Source organism: Ailuropoda melanoleuca, chromosome 1, assembly GCF_002007445.2.
Source record: "Ailuropoda melanoleuca isolate Jingjing chromosome 1, ASM200744v2, whole genome shotgun sequence".
In the NCBI taxonomy this organism is placed as follows: domain Eukaryota; kingdom Metazoa; phylum Chordata; class Mammalia; order Carnivora; family Ursidae; genus Ailuropoda; species Ailuropoda melanoleuca.
This window is the reverse complement of record NC_048218.1, coordinates 66129398-66149327: the sequence shown is the minus strand read 5'-3', so window position 1 is coordinate 66149327 and position 19930 is coordinate 66129398. Positions and strand designations below refer to the sequence as shown.

Below are 19930 nucleotides of genomic sequence, written 5' to 3'. Positions count from 1 at the left end.
GAGGAGCAATTTTATACACTCAGGTTTAAAAATAAGTTATCAGTTGTTAATATAGTTGGATCCTAAAATTAACAAATTAGGGATACCAAATCCATTTGAAAAACACAAACTTAGGCTTAAATGGAATTAATCCGTGCATTCTTGCAGGGGCATTTCACTGGGATACAGTTTTCGAGGGGCCCCTTAACCTGACATGTGAAGTCCTCTGTGGCCACTCCACCCCCTCTCAACCCCACCTCCAGTGAGTCCCTAGCTCACCCCTGAACACCCCCAAAACTGCTTCTTGCTTCCTGAGTTCTGCTTTCACTACTTTTAACTTCACTTGAAATGTCCTTATCCTTCCTTCTCCCTATCTCCGCCTCCTGGCCTCCTTCCTACTCATCCTTTAAGCACCATCTCAAAATCACTAGTTCTGGGAAATGCTTCTCTTTAATAACCCACCCAGGCTGGGGTGGTGTCACTCTTCCCTGATTCTGCTCAAACCACAATTACTGTCTCCAGGCCTGTCTCTCCCACTAGACTCTGACCTCCTTGTGATTCCCCGACTCACAGCACAGCGTGGTTTGTTACACTCACAGCACAGCATGGTTTGTTACAACACGTTGAACGGCACTCAACTCCAGCTCATCCCCACCACACGGCTTTGGGGTGAACGTGTTAGCTCCATGTTCCCCTTCCTCACTCTGGCATAGAGCCTCTCTCAGTCTGCACCCAGGGTTCTCCCCTTGTGTGTCTCCACCCTCTCCACTGAGCTCAGAGAGTGTGGGACTTTCACCACTGTATCCTACCCCTCCACCATGCCGAGCCCCCCGCCCCCCGCATCCCTGCCAGCACTGCACATGCAGGAGATATCCAACCAATGCTTATAGCCTTATAGCCGTGAGCTGTCAAGTGCAAATTTGGCTGAGGCACCTGCCCTACCATCTTGAGAGAAGCTGTACCACCTCATTCAGGAGGAGACCAGATCCGTACCGTCTTTGGGAACAAAAACCCAGGACTTCTGGCCCCTACAGCAGGCGGACAGTCTTAAAAACAACTTGTAAAGCTCTTCCTCCTTTCTTGCATCCCAACTGTTCAATTAGAAATTTGTCCTTTTCCAGAACAGTCTTTTCCAGGAGAGAAGCTCACAACCGGAATCGGATGTGGGAGCCAATCTAACAGTCATTATATATAATTCCTTAATCGCCCCCTTTCTTCCTCATCTAATTGTGTTTATTCCAACGAGCACACAGTCAAGGCAGGGCGCTTTTCAGGGTAGGAGACAGTCCTTTCAAGCTGCTAAAGGGGAGAGAAAAAGTCCTTTTGAAGAGAACTGTTGATATTTTTTTCTGAACAGTGGCCATGAATGCAACTGAGTTGATGGGAGAAAATCGAGGGCCTAGCTGCTTGCTGTCCCAGGACTCTTGATTTTTTAAACTCTTCTAATGTGATAGAATCTTAGTGTTAGAGGAAATCCACAGGGTCATTCAGCCCAATGCAGGACGCCCCTGCACTTAGAGATATACACCTTCAAAGTTTTAAGTTCTTATCTAAGATCTACCTACACATAAAAGTATTTTGGGCTCCTAAAGCATCAGTAAAATGTGGCACCATCTTGATTAGCATAACTTATAGACCCCATCCTTGGGATCAAGAGGGACCTGGCTCTGATCCCAGCTCTGCCCCTGATCCCAGCTCTGCCCCTAACCAGCTATGACCCAGCTGGGTGTACGCCTTCTCCTCTCTGGACTTCACTGCCTCAAATGAAAACACTGGATCAGACCATCTCCTTAAGTCTTCTTCCACTCAAATATTTCGTTATTTTTTTATATGGAGGGTACAGCAGCTCCTCTCCTCAGAAGATGAGATTACTGTCTGTGGAGGGTTTGCTCTTTATTAAGCACTAGGTCAGGGCATTTGACTCATCACCTCATCTGTATCATCTCACCCCACTGCTTAGCTGCAAGCCTGAGAATCTTTCTTATTAACCCTTTCTTGTACACTGTTTCCACCACAACCACAACCAGTCCAAGCCACCATCTTTCCTCCCTCGCCCCGTAGCCCTCTAAAGCAGTCTTCCTCCTTAGACTCGTAACACTCCCATCCACTCATTAGCCAGACCTTTTTCTTTTTTAAAATTTTTTAAAAAAAGATTTATTTATTTGAGAGAGAGAGAGAGCACATGAGAAGGGGGGAGGGGCAGAGGGAGAAGGAGAAGCAGACTCCCCACTGAGTGCAAAGCCCAAAGCAGGGGTAGATCCCAGGACCTGGAGATCTTGACCTGAGCCGAAGGGAGATGCTTAACGTACTAAGCCACCCAGGTGCCTCAGCCGGACCTACTCCTTTAAACATAAATCAACTTAACAACATTCTCTTTACTAAAAACTCTACCATTGTTTCCTACTACACTTAGAAAAACCAAATGCTCTTCATAGCTTATAAGGTCTGCTTTGATCTGGACCCTTTTCTTCAAACTTCTTACCCTTTTGTCCTGCTCTTTATTCAGTGGCCACTTTGGCCATTCACCCATTTTCGGGAATGCACCCAGCTCATTCTGGTGTCAAGCACTGCATAGATCCCATTTCACATGCCTGGAGCCTCTTCTTAAACATATCCCCCCCAGCTTATTCATTCAGCATTCTGCTCATACGTCACTGGCTATCACTACATGACGTACTACATATCCACGTGTTTGTGGTGGGGTTTTCTCTCTACCTCCTGAATGTAAGCTCCACGTGGGCAGAGGCTTTGTTTGGTTCACAGCTGGGCTCTCAGAGAGCACTTGCTGAATAAATGAGTGAATGAACTCCTCCCATCTGATTTGAGAACTTCCTGTGTGATTAAAGGAAATGGAGACAATTTACGAACACATGTGGAATCAGAATCCCTCAACAGGTGGCCCCTGATCAATCATCTTATTCGAGACCAGTTACTAAGCTGGTGTCATAGTTTGATCCACAGGAAAACAGGCAGGAAGTTTTTGTTGTTTTAAGTAAACTGAAGAACTCCTCCCCTCTCAGCAACTTCCCCCAACCCGCAGCCTCCTTGCTCCTCAGAAAGCCATTATCCTGAGACCAATGAAAAAGGGCGCACACACAAGCAGCTGCCTACAACACACTTTGTTCTGCTAAGGCCTCCAGTACTCACAGTGTGTGAGAGTACCCAAGACAGTTCACCATAGCATGATTTCTTTCTCCCGGCACAGCACCGTGATTGCTAGTTGTGAAGGGGAGGGCTCACACAATGCCAGCACCACCCGCTCCCACTGCCTGAGCCTAGAGAACATGTAGGCGCCACTTGAAATGCCCAATTACTGGCAAGTCATTTTCTGTCCCTTCTTTGGAACAATCATGATCAAAATAAATGTCTGCTTATGGCAGGAGAAGCCATCATTTTTCTGAGAAGTATAAGCTGAAACTCATTAGCAGGTAGCGTCTCTTCTCCTTCCCCTGAGAACTGTAGTCCCTTCACCTGACAGACCAATGCTGGGTGGAAGCTGGCCAGGAGACCTGAAGCCCCAAAGTTTCAGCTGCCTCACCCTGCAGCCCTCCACTCCCAGTCAGCCCACACCTGTGCCTTCAACAGAGCCAAGGCTGGGGTGATGGGAACTTGGCTTTGTCCTTGACACCTCCCTGAAAGGATCTCCTTGCCCTGGTGCCTGGATGCCTATTTATGGTGTAACCGTACTTCTCATCACCAAGGCTTGGATCGCTTAAGTCAGAAGTTCTGGAACTTGAGAATGCTTAAGAATCACCTGGGGTTCTTTTTAAAACATAGGGAGGAAGTTCAGGACAACCCTCCCACCCCATGCAATGTGCCACTTCGGGCATGTGGATTATTTTGAGCTGAAGGCACTTTGAGACCCTGTGGCCTCAAGAGAAACTTTGTATCCTCCCTTAACTACACTGAAGAATCTAAATTGCAGGGCTTTCCCAGAATAAGGGTTATTAGCAAAGATAAATTTTATCTGAGTGACCCATCTGTACGGGAGGGCAAACATCTAATTACCAAACATCTGCTCTTCTTAAGGCCCTGTGAAGTGCATTCCTTTCCTCTGGAATCCCAGACCCCTACCCCCTTTTCTCCTTAGTTCAGAATGACATATATACCTTTTGCCTGTCTTTGGAATTTCCATGTCTCTGTGGATTCCCAATACGCACGCCTATTAAATTTGATTTTCTCCTGTTAATCTGTCTCATATCAATTTGATTGTTGGTCCAGCTAGAAGAGGAGACAGCAATTCTTGCCCCCGCAAGAAGGGGACAGGGAATTCTTGCTCCCTGACGATAGGCACCACCTTACCTACAGATTCTGGATCAAACAGTATAGAACAGGGCTGGATAATGTGTGCTTATATCACGTTCCCCACTCTGAGCAGAGATTTTAATGCCAGGGGTTCAAGGACTACACTTTGAAAATCACAGTTCCACATTTGCACTTGACATCTCCCTTGTTTTCTCAAATCTACCTTTGCCTCATTCCCTAGTTCCTGCTCTCTGGCCACGGGAGTACTGTGGCTCTCAGAAGCTTCTTGCTCCAACTTAGCTTTCTACCCACCCCAGATCACCTCAGACCTTGACTCTAGGAGCATGTTTTCTCAGCTCAAATCTTTGATTAGCTCCCCACGGGTGACACAGTAGGAACCTTTTATTCTTTAGCCTGGTATCCAAGGCTTAAGAAATAGCATGTTGAGGTCAAGGACAGGTTGAGAATAGGGGTTATCAGAAAGAAGAGACCCTGGATAGTGGTTGTCTTCTCCATCATTAACATAATAATAAAAAGGTACTGAGGACAGTAAAAGTACTTAAAATTCCCAAGGACCAAGAAAGCCCTGAGGCTTAGTAACTCCTGGGAGGGGACTTCTCTCACCGTCTCTCAGGCCCCACTAGCCTCCGAGCCCTGCCAGATGGAGGCACGCAGGTCCTGCCTTAGATGGTGCTCACCATGGAATGACTATTTTTCAATCAGAGAAGAGTTTGCATTCAGAAAACCAAAGCACCAAGGGAGAGACCAGGGTGGGGAAGGGAGGAGAGGAAGGCAGAAAGTAGGGCAAAGAGGAATGGGGGGGTTTAAAGGTTTGGGGGGAAGAGGATAGAGTGTGAGGGGTACTAGACACCCAAGCAACTCCCAGGCAGGAGGGTCTAAGCATGTCTGAGGCAAGTGTCTAGAGCTCACTCCCCCACCTGGCCAATTCTAGGTGGGGAGTACTTGGAGAAGGCGGGAACAGACCCTTCAGTGCCAGCCTCCTAGGACAGAGAGAGGAATAGAATGCTCCCTGTAAGATCAGCAGCCCCGGAGATGCTAATGATGAGGATGTTTCCCTACGTTCACTGTAATCAGAAGGGAGCAGAACCGTCCCTTACCCCCCTCCCTATCTCCCCCGGTGCAGCTGAGCCTCAACCCTGCTTTCTTTCTGGGTGTTCACCCTGCCCAAAGAACCACCTGTCATCTACTTGAATGTATTTTGATGGATTGCGACCATCAAATAACTTAATTGAAAACTTGACTACTGCTTAACACTAGCATGGGCAAATGGATATTATTCAAGATGTAAACTACAAAGAAAAACACCAGCAACGCTGAGTTAAGATTGTATAAAACAAATGAGAATGGGTAATGTCTGTTCTAGGGAAATTTGTATCAGAGAGACAACTATAGAAGGCAGTTTTACAATCATGCAACAGATGGGAAAGAGTGTTTGGGTATGAGTATCACTTGTCACCTGTGGATCTTACTGGACAAGCACTTTGAGGATGAATCTCAGCTGTGGGCTACATGACCTTGGGCAAGTATCATACTCTGGGACTCTACCAGGGCCCTTTGAGCAATGACATTCCATCACTAACTTACAAACCCCTTAAGGGCAGGGCCTGGTCTCTCTGCATTCCCATCACCTAGCATGGTGCCCCACGGCATAGCAGAAAGGCTAAGAGCAGGACCCAGAAGTCACGCGGACTTGGATTTGAATCCTTACTCTGCTACTAGCTGTGTGACCTTATGCAAGTTTCTTTATTTTTTTATTTATTTATTTATTTTTTTTTTTAAAGATTTTATTTATTTATTCGACAGAGATAGAGACAGTCAGTGAGAGAGGGAACACAAGNTTTTATTTATTTATTTTTTTTTTAAAGATTTTATTTATTTATTCGACAGAGATAGAGACAGTCAGTGAGAGAGGGAACACAAGCAGGGGGAGTGGGAGAGGAAGAAGCAGGCTCATAGCAGAAGAGCCTGATGTGGGGCTCGATCCCATAACGCCGGGATCACGCCCTGAGCCGAAGGCAGGCGCTTAACCGCTGTGCCACCCAGGCGCCCCCAAGTTTCTTTAACCTTTCTAAGCCTCAATTTTCTCACCAGTAAGATGGGAACCAAACTATCCCCTGCCTCGGAGGGAAGATAAGTAAGAAAAGGCAAGAAAAAAGATTAGATGCTCAATCATATGTACTCAGAAGGATGATGAACCCTGAACTTTAAACCACACAACTTTTACAGGCACATTTAATTCCAGTAACAAAATCTCAGGGTTGGACTCCAACCTCTGTCTGATGTTTGTATCCTCAATGACACATACCCAGTAAGTAAGCAGTTGGCATTTCAAATTTTGCAGGTGGTTCTCCCTTGTGTGTGTTCCCTGATCTCTCTGGGACTACACCCTGAGCACTTTCCTTCTTGGACACTTTAATCCTTTCTTATAAGAAGAGTTCATTTCTAGACCCATCATCATTCTGGTCACTTTCTTCTGACTAATCATTCTGTGTGCAACCCAAAGCTCATCTTTTATTATGCAAAGCTGTCAATTGGATCATACACCATCCACACTGCTTTAGTACGATTAAGGGGGCACAGTCACTGTAGCCAGTAAAAGACTGAATATCCGCAGTTTAAAAAAATTACTCTCAAATCCTTTTTACATATTCTTTGGCAGGCAGGAGCTGACATAGTAAAACCTATAATTCTCCATGTGAGGCTCCAGAAAAGCTGATAGAAACAGGTGAGATTCATTTGTAGTACAGGAACTATGGACTTTAATATTAATACAGTCATTCAGAGGGAAAGTCACTGGGCCTGATAAATTCTGCCATCACTGCCCCTCACTCGCTCACCTACCTGGACTGCTTAGAAGACATTGTTTTTAAGGGAGGGCCTTGGAGCCTCAAACATCACTGTCCCGCCCACACCACCGAGAGCACTCCTCACCCCTCCTGCCTTACCTCCCCCCTGCCCTGCCAAGAGTGGGCACCCAGTTAGACTCCCTCTTCCCTGTCCCCTGGCTGTCAGCTCTCTGCTTCCTGGCCTTCCCCAGGAACACCATCTCCATCTCCTCTGCCTCAGCTCCAAGAACCACTGCCATCCCACTCCAACCAAGGGAACCTTCCCTGCTCTGACTCCATCAACCATCGTTATTTTGCTTCTTTGGCCCTGAACCCGGACAGCCGTGTGCCATTCATACATCCTTCGGTGCATATGTCTTCTCTCAAGCGAGGGACCTTACTCCCAGCACAGGGCCTTGCACTCAGGAGGTGTACTAAAACGTTTCACCAGTTCATTCTTCCAAAAAACAGAGGGAGAAGACTCAGGTTCTGGTCCTGGCACTATATTAACAAGCTGTGTGGTCACGGACACATTATTTCACATCTCTGGACCTCAAGTTCCTCTATCATATTGTAGGTTAGACTAGATGGTCTTTCAGGTCTTTGACAGCTCTGAGATTTTCTCACTGAATAAAACAGAACTCGGCAGACCCCCAAAGCAGTCTCTGTTGTCCAAACAGGAGACTCACGCTGGGGTCCCAACAGCACGAGCACCAGGGGGCGCCCAAGTCCCACTCAGAGGATGTGACTAAGGAGCCTGATAAGGCTGATGGAGGCTTTACGACCTGCTAGACAGCCAGGGTGCGAAGGCTTATACTTGTCTCTCATTCAGTCCACTGAGATAGGTACGATGATCATTCCTCTCTTAGAGGTCACAAAGCAGAAGCACCAGAGGTGAGACTGGGACTGCCCAGTCCCAAGGCCGAGACTTGAAGAACAGGCTGCACTCAGGTGTCTGACTGCAGAGCCAGTGTTCCCATGCACGGTTCTGTATTCTTCCAGCCAAGGAGGCTTGCTCACAAGCTCTCCACTAAGGCTGCTGAGTAAACATCTCTGGACCCCCAATGTGCTCAAGAATCTTAGATCCAGGCTATATGGTTCAGTCAATTCTCTCCTCCCTCAAGACACCAACTCTGACTTCTCATGCTTCTGCCTATAACTGTTCCATCAATACTCTGCTGCCCTGCGTACGGAATGGCATATTCTGGTCAAACTGTTCTATTTTCGGATGGGTATGTCTTGAGCCATTCTAACGAACCAGGCATCCTGCCAGGACGTAATGCGGTGCAGTTCCAGGCCCACTGCAGCAGACGGAGCTTTCTGAATCCCTGATGAGCACCGCATGTTTTGTGAGCACTGAGGCTGTGTCCCTGCATCCTCTACTGTCAATACCTGGGATCCTCAGGACTTTCACATCACTGCACCTGCAGGCAGACTCCAGCTACTCACGAGCAACTCCTGGGTGGGCCTGGAGAAACACGAACTGGGGGTCCTCTGACGATAATTTCAGCTCAAGTCAGCAAATCTAAAGGGAACCCCAGCTTCATGTCAGCTGTAGCCAAGAGTTGTAAGGTGCACACAGAACCAGCAGCCATGGTTTCTACTCTCAAGGAGATATGGAATAGATGAGAGGAAACATGCAAAATAAAGACGATGCACATATGAAGTTTCTGGGAGTCAGGAGACCAAAGCCCAAGTCTTTCACCCTAACTGTTGAGTGCGTTATGTCCAGAAGCCTTCTGAAAGCACCAGCTCAGACACCCTCTGGGCACCTCATAAGGTTCTATTTGCTTTTATTCAGTACCAACAGTGTGATTGGTATGGTAGAGATGAACTGATAGCATCTCAATTCCAGAAATACTCATTTTTACGAGCATGATGTAGAATGGCCCCAGGTATAGGTTTACTAGACTTTCTTCCTAGCTTTCGTGTGGATGCCATGGTGGCCACACAAAAGTCTGGCTGTTCCCAGACAGTCCAAGTCTGGATGCCACCTTCCTTTTGGGGAGGCCTTTTGCCTGCCCCCTCGCAGCCCCTTGGTCCCCTCTCCAATGCCCACTCTGGTGCAATGGCCGTGGAAACAACAGGAGGGCAAAGAGCACACCAAGGACACGGCACAACCAGCAGCCTGGTTACCTCCATGAGCCACTCCAAGTCCACTGAAATAATAACAGCCCCATGTGTGCCTCCGGAGGCTGGCACCTCACTCTGCCTCAATCACAGATGGGCTCCATGCTCTCTTGTGCTCCAGGATGATGTATTTATCTGGACAGTTCCAGATGGCAGGAGTAGGCAACGGATTCATTTGCTTTTCCGTTCCCGGCAGGCCCCACAGGGGTTTTGGAGTTGGGGCCAACACATAAATGTCCATCTCTCCTGAGGCTGTGTCGCCTCTAATGACTCAATCACTTGCCCCAGCCTGGGGTAGCAGGGTGGGGGTGCCTGTGACAAAGTTAGGACAGCCCAAGACTTGGAAACACTCCCGAAGGCCTGTCGACTCCCACGACTGGTCGCAGGGTGAACCCCCTCCCAGAGGGTGTCACAGCCAGTGATGGGATGCNTCTAATGACTCAATCACTTGCCCCAGCCTGTCGACTCCCACGACTGGTCGCAGGGTGAACCCCCTCCCAGAGGGTGTCACAGCCAGTGATGGGATGCCCTGCTCTCCCTCCACCCTCCCTCTGTCTCAGGGCACCTAGCACTGGGGTCCCTCCTAACAGCAGCTGTGAAGAGGACCACACTCCAAAGACCTGTCCAGCTGGCTCTCGTGTTCCATGTATATTTCGATACACTTTTCAATTACAACTGGCCAATTCTATTGAGGGTATAGAAGGAGTGTGAAATGTTATTTTATATGTAGAAACTTGAAATTAAGTGCTGGCCACAGAAAAGTCTGATAGCATGAGTGCCCCCACCTTTGCCTCTCACAGTGAAATCAGCAGGGAGGTGACGTTAAGCTCCAACTTCAGTCTCCAGCTCCCCATCCCCCAGAGTATCCACACTAGAGCAAAGGTCCCAGGGAGACAGACAGACAAAGTATGAGGGAAAAAGGATGGGCTATTTCATTCAAAACGGTATTCGTGGCAAGACTGTCCTTTCATGGTCAAAACATAACCATTTCTTTATCGTTTATGGTAAAGGGAAAAGCTATGACTGGTATAATAATACAAAAAGACAGATTAAGTCAGAAATAACCTCTAATCATTAATAGCCCATGTTTTAAATCTCATTTGCCAAGTAAAATCTTGCCGAAGAATCCCCTAAAAGCCCCCAACCACACCCCGACGTCAGCAGACCACCTGCCTCCCTGATTGAGAAGTGAGCTCACAGTGTACGGTCCAGCCCTGTCAGAGCTCAAATAAATCCCCAGGCCCTGGAGTCATCTAGAAAGCTCCGGGAGCTCCAGTGAGGGTCAAGCTCTCCCCAAAGAAAACCATGCCATGTCACCGCAAGGAGGCGCTCTGCCTCCGACCTTGTCTCCTTCCCCACACCAGAGAGTGTGCAGGCCTGTCTGTGAATTCGGCAGGAAGTCCGGATGGTACGTGGCGGGGCGGGGAGAAGGGGCGGCTAGGGCGGAATGGCCCTCTTCCCTCCATCCGTCAGGGGTTCCCAGGCCTGATCGCCTGGGTCAGGGCCTGCCTGGGACGGGTGCCCCTCCGGGGAAGCAGCCGTTACCTGCTGCACGTCCTGCTGGAAGACGCAGAGCTGCAGCCGCTGGTGAAGCCGCACCTTGCGGTGCTGCCAGATGCTCTCAAGCCGCCGCTGGTGGTGCAGCACCTCGTGCACCACGTCCAGCACCTGGTGCACTGCCTTGGAGTAGTTGGCGGTGGCCGTGAGGGACTCAGCGTTCCCAGGGCTCAGGGGACGCTGCAGCACATCCAGCAGAGCTTTGCCATCCTGGCTGACCTGCAAGAAGGAGAGGTCAGATCGAGGGAACCAGGGAGCGGTGGGGCACAGGGAGGCAGGAAGAGTTGGCCCCAGGGATCTGGCGTTAGGACGCAGAATCCCATGACACCCAGGGCAAGTGCCAGCCAGGGCAGCCCTGGTGCTCCGCCTGCGGCCTGGGGGAAAGCAGAGCATCTCAAATCCTGGGAGAGGGGAGCTGCTGAATCAGTGTCTCTCTCCCCCTTGAATCGGGCAGGGACTCTGCCTTGGTCATCTGTCCCCAGAGCTTAGAACAGTGCCTGCTCCACTGTGTCTGATGCATACTTGGACTGATTCACTGGGTAGGTCAAGCAGCAGAACTTCATTTCAGAAACGAAGCAAAATATAAATGGATGCCATAAACTTCTCTCCCTCCTTCACTTCCTGTACCTAGCTCTAAACTTCTAGATGTGTGACCGCAGGCAAGTTTCCCAACCTCTTTGGACCTCAGTTTCCTTTTCTGTAAAATAGGGGTAGGAATGGGACAACCTCACAGAGCTGTGCTGAGGACTGAGTGAGTCAACACAGGGAGCGCTCAGAACGGGGCCCAGCAGGGAGGACTGGTTACTAATTCTATTTTTACCATCAGCATCTTTACCATCATCACTTCTCTCTCCTGTCTTCCTTATTCCTCCTCATTTTCTTTCTTTTATGTTTATCCTTCTTTTGCTCTCCTTCTATACAGCTTCCTTCTTTTCTTCTGAGAGTGGTAACATCCCCGTCTTTCCAGAACATGCAGGGTAAGGGAGGGACCCTTAGACTGTAGACACAATAGCTATGCTCTTGTGTTCCCCAACATTCACCCTCATTGCTGAGACCCATGGGGGTGATGTTCCCTGTCATTCCTTCTTGGAACCTTGGTACAGTTACAGGCACCAATATTTCTGGAAAGCGGCATCATCTGATGGACACCTGTGGCTCTCCAGTGCTGGCCGAGGCCCCAGTAAAGTATGTATCTTTCCAATTAAAACCAGCAGTGACCAGGGCATCAGGGGATTTTAAGGCCCCAAGTTAATGTGGTTAACGATGAAATCGAGGTTGGTTTGGAGTTGAACAGTCTTTTCCTTCCAGCAAGGTGGGGAAGCGAGTGTGCTCATACCTCCAGCCTTATGATGATGAATGAGGAGCTGTTTGCTGGGCTCCGGCCTCCCCTTACCCCATCCTCATGTCCTGATAATAGCTTGCTGAGGGTTTAGCAACACAAAGGCATCTGTTACCCCCTGTTCATGGGGCAACAGAAACGGTGTGGGGCTGGGGGTGGGTGACTTAGAGGAATCCTAGGCAGAGAGTACTGTAGCTGAGATGGGAGAGGAAGCCTGGCTGGAGGAATACAGCCTGTCTACGTGACTACCTCTCCCCACCCCATCCCACTTTGCCTGCCTCCCACGATGCATTTGCCGGGGAAGCAAAGAGGAAGTACCTCATCAGTGATACAAAGGTAACACCCTCCAGAGATGTGAATAAGACAAATATCCTATGGCCAAACCCAGGACAGCCCTCCTCAGGGAACTGTGAGCAGATGCTGTCTTTGACACCATGCTATGTCCAGGGCAGGGTAGTTAGAGATGGAAGGCCAAGTCCCCAAATCCAAGTCAACAGAGCTCTAGTCCTCCGCCTCAGTCCACATGTGCAGGAGGCAGGGACAGCCCACTGACCTCTGAAGTGGGCTTGGAGGGAGTGTCCATGTCCCCCAATGCTAGGGCCTGTGAAAACTTTGGGAGAAATATTGTGTCTCTCTCAGTAATGACCCAAACACCCCACAAGTGTGAAACGTGTAAGTATATTATGAATCTCATTTGTACGCTCTATGTTTATATCTTATAAGGAGTAAATTTAGAGATTCTTGACCCATGGGCATTCTTGACCCACAGTTCTGTTCGAAGAGAAAGCCTTGGGGCCGTTTGGGTCGAAGCTGATGAGATCAGATTTGGCTCACAAGTCCTCCTCTCTGCCTCTTATAATAACAAAACCTGTTACCATTTTTCTTTAGCACTTATTACTGTCAGGCCCTGGGCCACACATATTACATGGGCACTATCTTCATAAGCCTTCAAACTCAGGCAAGTGTTATCACCTTCATTTCACTGAAGACAGTGAGGCTTAGAGCACTTAGGTAACTTGCCTGAAGTCACACCGATAAACAGGGGGCTGAGAATCAAACTCGGCTTTGACTGTGGCAAAAACCTTCACTCTCACCCAGAAGCCCTTGGTTCTTGGACTTCAGCATGTGTCAAATTCACCTGGGGTGATATTGACTAAAATGTAGGTTCCAGGCCCTACTTCTCGATGTTCTGATGCGGTCTGAGGTGGAGCCCAGGCATGTGCACTGTTAACAAGTCTGAGGCGGGTGGTCCTAGAACCCACTTGGAGAATCACTACTCCAACTCTCCTTGCCGCATGGGCCAGATGTGAGTTCACGTTCCCTCCTCATCCAGCTTCCTTAATTAGTCCATCTCTTTATGTCCCTCAGCCTCTCCCTCAGAATTCATGCCAGTTAGTCAACTCACTTACTTATGTACGTCCACACAGATGCACCCATATGCCCCCTTCCTTTTCCTTGGAAAGCAATGCAAGATGATCCACCCCCTTTTTTTAACTTGAACCATGCACCTGGCCTTTGATTTTTCAGTGGAAGAGTCTTTTAGTTTGTCCTTCAATTCCATGGCAGCTTCTCAGTCCTGCAAACACTTATCTCCACCCCATCATGAGTTCTCCTCTGGACGTTCTAGTGAGAGAATGGGTATTTGTTGATGAGCTGCTTCATAAAAGGGGTGGCAGGGCTGGCATGTACACCCCGCTCGCCAGCCAGAAAGCACACTGAGGAGCACAGCCTTGCTTGCTTGTATTCGTCTTCCAGGGGAGAGAGTCTGGTATTCATACGTAGGGTGAGGGAGGTGCGTGCGTGTGTGTGCATGCGTGTGCATACATAGGCACATGCGTAACAAGGTGGTGCCTGCGGATGGCTGCATTGTCTCTGCTTCCTGGCTGGAGACCTCATGGTTCATAAATCAAGGATCGTAAAGATGTCTCCAAAGGGAGAAAAATGGCCTCTCTCTTCTTCTTAGTCCAACCCAGGCTATGACACAATGCACAGGCCAGTGCTCTTGCCACCCACCCACATCCACACACACCCACGAGCCCTGCATGTCCTGCGTGGTCCTCACCTCTGTGTAGGCCTGGGTCACCTGCTCATACAAGGACTGGTGGTGGTGGATGGCCAGCTCCAGGTCCTGCATCTCGGAGGGCAGGCCCCCCTCACTGCACATCTTGCACCAGGCGTCCACTCCCGACAGGAACTGGAAGGAGATAGCAGCTGGGTCAGTGCGGGAGCCCTGGGGGTGGGCAATGGGCAGATTGTGTAGAGCTGGTCAGGTACCTTGGAAAGAAGCATCAGGACCTCTGGGATCCTCAGAGATCACTCCAGACAGTGGAGTCTTTCTCTTTAATTCAGCAAACACCAAACCCACCAAAGAAGTCAGACGCAGCACCTTTGTAGGAAGTGTGGTTTCCACAAACAAAGACGACTGTTGTGAAACCGCTGGGGTGGGAGCCACCTACGCGTTCAACAGGCTATATGCACACACTGGCTACAACGTGTGGGAAGAGCTTACTACTTTACCTGTACACCTTAGAACTTCTTGTCCGAGGCTGCATACAACGTAACGGGATGTTTCCACACATATAATGGGTTGTGAGGAGGAACAGAGAACAGCTCATACAAGGCCATTAGGTACCCCAGGGAACCTGCAGAGGCCATTCCCACAGGGGATGGAGATTAATGTTCCAGGAGATCCCCACTGTTGGGTCAGTATCCTTAGGGGTGGGGGAGGGGGAGGGGCAGCTTAGGGGGACAGACTGCACCATGCCTATGGCGGCACTGGCTCCTGGGATGTGATATATAGATATAGATTTCGACAGACATCAAATTATTTAAAAATTAAAATTAACAACTGTGGAAGACTATGGGTCTCCATACACAAAAGGTGAGCTAACTGAAATCACTCAGATTTATTGGGTGGAAAAATACACCTCTAAAATGCAAATAATTCTTCACCCAACAGTCTGGAATGGTTCTGTCTGTGATTCCTCTCGCCTGGGTGCACAGCTCCATTTAAATTAATTGCCTAAATACCTTTTTATCTCATTGCCTAGAACAGCCCATATGAGGACAATAAAGAGCTGCCTAAATGAACGCATAACAGCCTTGAAAAAATAGCCTTGAGTCTGTTGTTTGGTGTGTGTTTGTTTTTTCTCCCCCAGCTAAAAAGAAGCATGGTTGATGAGCTTCCCTGAAGGACTGGTAATACCTGAGGAAATTGCATTAAAAAATAGATACAAATAAAATTTGCTTCTGATCCAAAGCAGTACAAGTCAGGAAACATCAGCTAGAAGTTGACTCCACCAGTTACTCTTGGCTCCGGCATTGCACTTTCTGCAACCTCCTGAGTTCAGTCCTGGTGTCCATCAGCTCGCAGCCCCTGGCCTGGTGGCTGCCATGTTGATTTTTCATTCTGTAGGTTTTTATCACATTAGACCATCCCTTAACCACTCTGGAAGCATGCTGGGGGTGCCATCCAGCACCAGATTGCATACACTTGCTAACATCTCAGAAGCTTCCTTACTCCGCCAATAACCATTTTACAGAGGAACCTGAAGCAACTTGACATTCATCTATCAACCACGGGGGAAGTGCCTCTCCAAGGACCTTGGGACTTCTTTGTAATACTCTAACAAGGGTCCTGCAGCATCAGTTCAAGGACAGAAAGGCAGAGACACAGAAAGGGAAGTACTGGGTCTCCCTTGCCAATCTGGATCAACTTTGAACAAAATGTGCAAGTGGCAGGGTTGAAGAGAGAATGGGAGATTCGACACGAATATTCTCCTGAGCCTAGGCATGAACTAGTGACTTCTGTGCTAAATGGAAAACAGTTTTTGAATATCAGAAGAATATTCCCTCAATTTGGTGTGCTATTGTTCACAATGTAACAGCTACAGACAGGACACGTTTTTAAGGTTAGTTTGCATTTCAAAATATGTTTTTCCTTATTTTCTTAAGACTCCAGAAAATTGATAAAACAATAAATCAAGCCCTATTTTGTAACATTTGATGACTCCCAAGGTGTAAAACTTCTACATTGGTCTATTTCAAGCTATCAAGTGCCATCACAGAATGTGGAGTTGGAAAGAGGTTATCAGGAGGTATACACACACCTGTATAGTGTATTCACCACAGAGACAAATAGACATAATTTCAAGAACATACGTAATAATAAAATGTAGTAAATTAACTAGGAGTGATGAGTTTTGAGTCTCTATTACCTTTGTTTTTAATATATGTACTATAAATTTATGAAATTTAGTTTTAAGTAATGGCTATGTTCAATAATCAGCTCACAAATTTCCTGAACATTTGACATCTGGCTCTCCACAGGCTGCTTAGAGCCAGCTCCAACACACCACTGGTTCCTAGGCAGGTTACTTAATCTCTCTGAGTGGCAGTGCTCCTCTCTGTAAAATGGGTGAGAAATGTCACTGACCAATGCCAGTACGTACATAGCAACAAATAGTTATTATTTCTACCCGTTGTGTAACTATTACATTATTACTATCCATAGCAAATGCTTCATGGAAGATTGATTTCCCCCTGCTCTCAGCACTCGATGATCAGTATTCAGTTTCACGCCTTCTTTCTATGCTCTGAGAATGTAGTCAACACACACGCACATGCACATACAACCAGAAACTACCAAACAGAGTGTAAACAGCTCCAGGTTCCTTCTTGTTTGGATGTTAAGCAAAGCCACCCAGAGTGACCAATGTGTCCTTGCATACACAGGAGCCAGGAAAGCAGGAGAACACGGGTTACCGCTGCAATGCCTCAGCAGGGTCTTGAGTGTTTCGGGGAGAGAGGAGGGGCTCTCTACACAGACAGCATATGTATTACCAACCTTCCGACCAACAGCCACCACAGCAGCTCCCTTGGCCTCACCTGCTCGGCCTTCTGGTGGAACACCGCAGACATGGCGAGGATGGTGCTGCGCTCATCCAGCGCGGCCGCGAAGCTCTTCCACTCCTGGTCCAGCTGGGTGGAAATCTGCTTGATTTGCTGCGAGGCATAATGACCGGCCTCAGAGAGGCGGGAAGCCACAGACATGATGCGGTTGATGTTGACATAGGCATTCTGGGAAGCAGAGGAGAAGGAGCGCTCAGTGGGGCAAGCTGGAACAACACCCACCGAGCGTGTTTGGGGGTGGGTGAGTATTTGGGGAAGGGGGCTGCTCAAAGAGTCGGAGAGAGGCTGGTACAGGCCACACTAGCGTACCCATTTTTGGCCCAAGGGAAGTCTGTCTGCAACATGAAATTTCAACTGACAGGAGGTACAGTAACTGAGCTCTTTCCTTCTGGGGACCAACCTAATTTTTGTGTCAACTACTAATGCACATGAATGTGGTCGCTTTACACGGGCGGTCTTAGTAACCCCACACTCATCTTACGAGGTCACGTCACAGGAGCATGGTGCTTCCAAGAATCACTCTCTAGGAACAGAGGCTCAAACTAGGGCAAAAGGCACCTCCCTTGCTCCAGAGAGTTAGACCCAGGGCGTTACTACTGCCAACAACGGGCAGGACGACTACACATCTTCCTATCACCAACAGAAGAATTTGCTGAAGGCTTACTCCTCTTCCTACCAAAAAGCTGGGACACTAGCCATCAGTCAGGATTTAAATAAAGACAGCATTTGAAGCAACAACATTCTTCCAGCTAAAAACCTACATCTGAAATCAATGATGTACTATATGTTGGCTAATTGAATTTAAATTAAAAAAACAAACAAATAAAAAAACAAAAAACAGTGGAATCCTTTTTTTTTTTTTTTCAATCTGTACTAGACTTAGGGATATTTCCCTACCTAATCCCAAAAAGATATCTGTGGGTTATCTGTAGGGCTCTCCTGGCCCTGCTGACTTCTCTCATCATGTGTTTTGTTTACAATCATTCCCATCTTTGGTTGCCAATTAAAAATTCATGACCATGTGTGTTGTTTCCTACCAGGCCAACAGAAAACCCTCCAGGAAGGAACAAGGCAAAAGAAAAACCCCACAAACATAAGACAGTAGCGAGCATGATTATTTTTAGCTGCTATCTCCTATTAATTGTCTGAGGTGTCAAAACAATCAAGTAATATTGTGGCATCCACAGGGAGCTTTTCGGAATCACACAATGTCTGCCTGAAGAAGGACTAGGGCGGCAAGTTGCTTGCGCACCTTTGTTCTTTGTTACAAATCTTCTCGAATGACAATAAATATTCTTCAGCAATGGCATTTTCTCCTGGCTCTATTATGAGCTCAGGAGTAGTTCATTAATATTGGGGAAATTAAGGTTCTTTATTTTCGTTCCCCTCCTCCTTCATGGTCCTTACTCATCTTAACTGTCCTTGACCTCAAGCCCTCCATCCTAAACCTGGGCTAGGTTGATAGGGTCCCTCTTCATTTAAAAGGCCTCTGTAGAAGTTTAAAAGGTTAAGTGCAGCGCTCACACACAAGTCCATCCTGATGTCTAATGACCCCCCTGTGTAATCTCTTTCTTTAGTCTGGCCTAAGACCTTTCTGACGCAGTACATTTCCTTAATAGAGCTAGAATATTACTGACTCTTGTTATTTGAAATAACTACCCTTCAAAGATTGAGGAGTCATTATCAGCCTTGTTTTCTGAGTTTGGACACAGATTCCACTTAAAATTAAACTCTATTTATAGAACTGACAGAAAAACCAACTCTGTACTTGGAAAGAAAGGGGGGGGGAAGGCATGTACTGATTTTAATAGTTCTGTCTTCTAAGGGAATGACATTTGGATTCCCCCAAATTTCCTGCTTGTGTCATTGTCTTAGTTTGGGTTGCCTCCAAAGCAGACCTTGAGACAAGGATTTGGGTTGGATGACTTATTTAGAAGTGACTGCAGAATGCAAGGTGAGGGAGTGGGCAAGTCAAAGAAAAAAGGAAAGAAAATGAATAAAGGATGTATTTATTAATGGGTTAACGCTACAAACAATTAGAGGTCATCCCTCCTTAAGCCTTTTGAGCAACTGTGTGGAACAACTTCTGGGCCGTCTCACTGGGAAGTGAGGTATATGGGACATTCATGCACCAAGTCCAATTGCTCATAGTTGAGGGTTCCTCTGGAGTAACTGCATTTCCAGCCTGACCTACACACAGGCCAAGCACACCCCCCCAGGTCAGAGCATGACCATGGGCAGAGAAACGCAGGAAGCTATCGGTTTATACGGGAGCCACCTGCATTTGACCTTCAGGGCCAGGTGGGGGAATGTAGGTGCAACATTGACAGTGTGTGATAGAGCTGTCCTTCCAAACTGGATTCAAATCCTGAAAACCCTCCCCCCCACCCCACATTTATCCAGATTTATCTAGTGTTATTGGGTTTTCCTGTCCTGGGAAAGACCTTGTGTGCTTTGGCCAGATGGGAAGCAAGAAAAGCAACAAGGGCTGGGCACCAGCCTCTCCCCAGGGTCCCTCATGGACATCTTATGGATGCCTGGCCTTTTGTCACCACTGCCTGTTTACATTCTCTCCCCACAGAGAACATAGGGAGGCACATTTCTGCCTCACTTTTAGGAAGAACTTTCTAGCTATTAGAGATGTCTAACTGTGGCTGCCTCTGGAGGCTGTTAACACTTTGTCACTCATTCAAATATTTATGGAGAGTTGGCCAGGCTCTGTGTTGGGGGCTGTGGGAGATCAAAGAGGAATGAGACAGGATTCCTGCCCTCAGGGGCTCACAGCTGAGACAAGAAAAGCCCTCAAATCACTGCAATTTAGAGCAAAATGAAGTAAGTGTTTCTACAGAGGCGGAGGCAACTTGCTGTGGGGATGCAGAGGAAAGGGATCAGAACCACTAGTCATGATGTTGGGAAGGGGCTT

The 19930-nt window shown here is 47.8% G+C and overlaps 1 protein-coding gene across 19 annotated transcripts in view; it reads right to left on the bottom strand.

The window, feature by feature from the left end:
- KALRN (kalirin RhoGEF kinase) overlaps window positions 1-19930 on the bottom strand; it is a 641300-nt gene that overhangs the window by 353079 nt on the left and 268291 nt on the right. For all 19 annotated transcript variants that reach the window (XM_034659631.1, XM_034659642.1, XM_034659663.1 and 16 more), the window contains exons 7-9: window positions 16984-17175; window positions 14159-14290; window positions 10746-10976 (exon numbers count right to left, since the gene is read on the bottom strand). In XM_034659631.1, the coding sequence (XP_034515522.1) occupies window positions 10746-10976; window positions 14159-14290; window positions 16984-17175 (555 nt within the window). The remainder of the gene's footprint in view (window positions 1-10745; window positions 10977-14158; window positions 14291-16983; window positions 17176-19930) is intronic.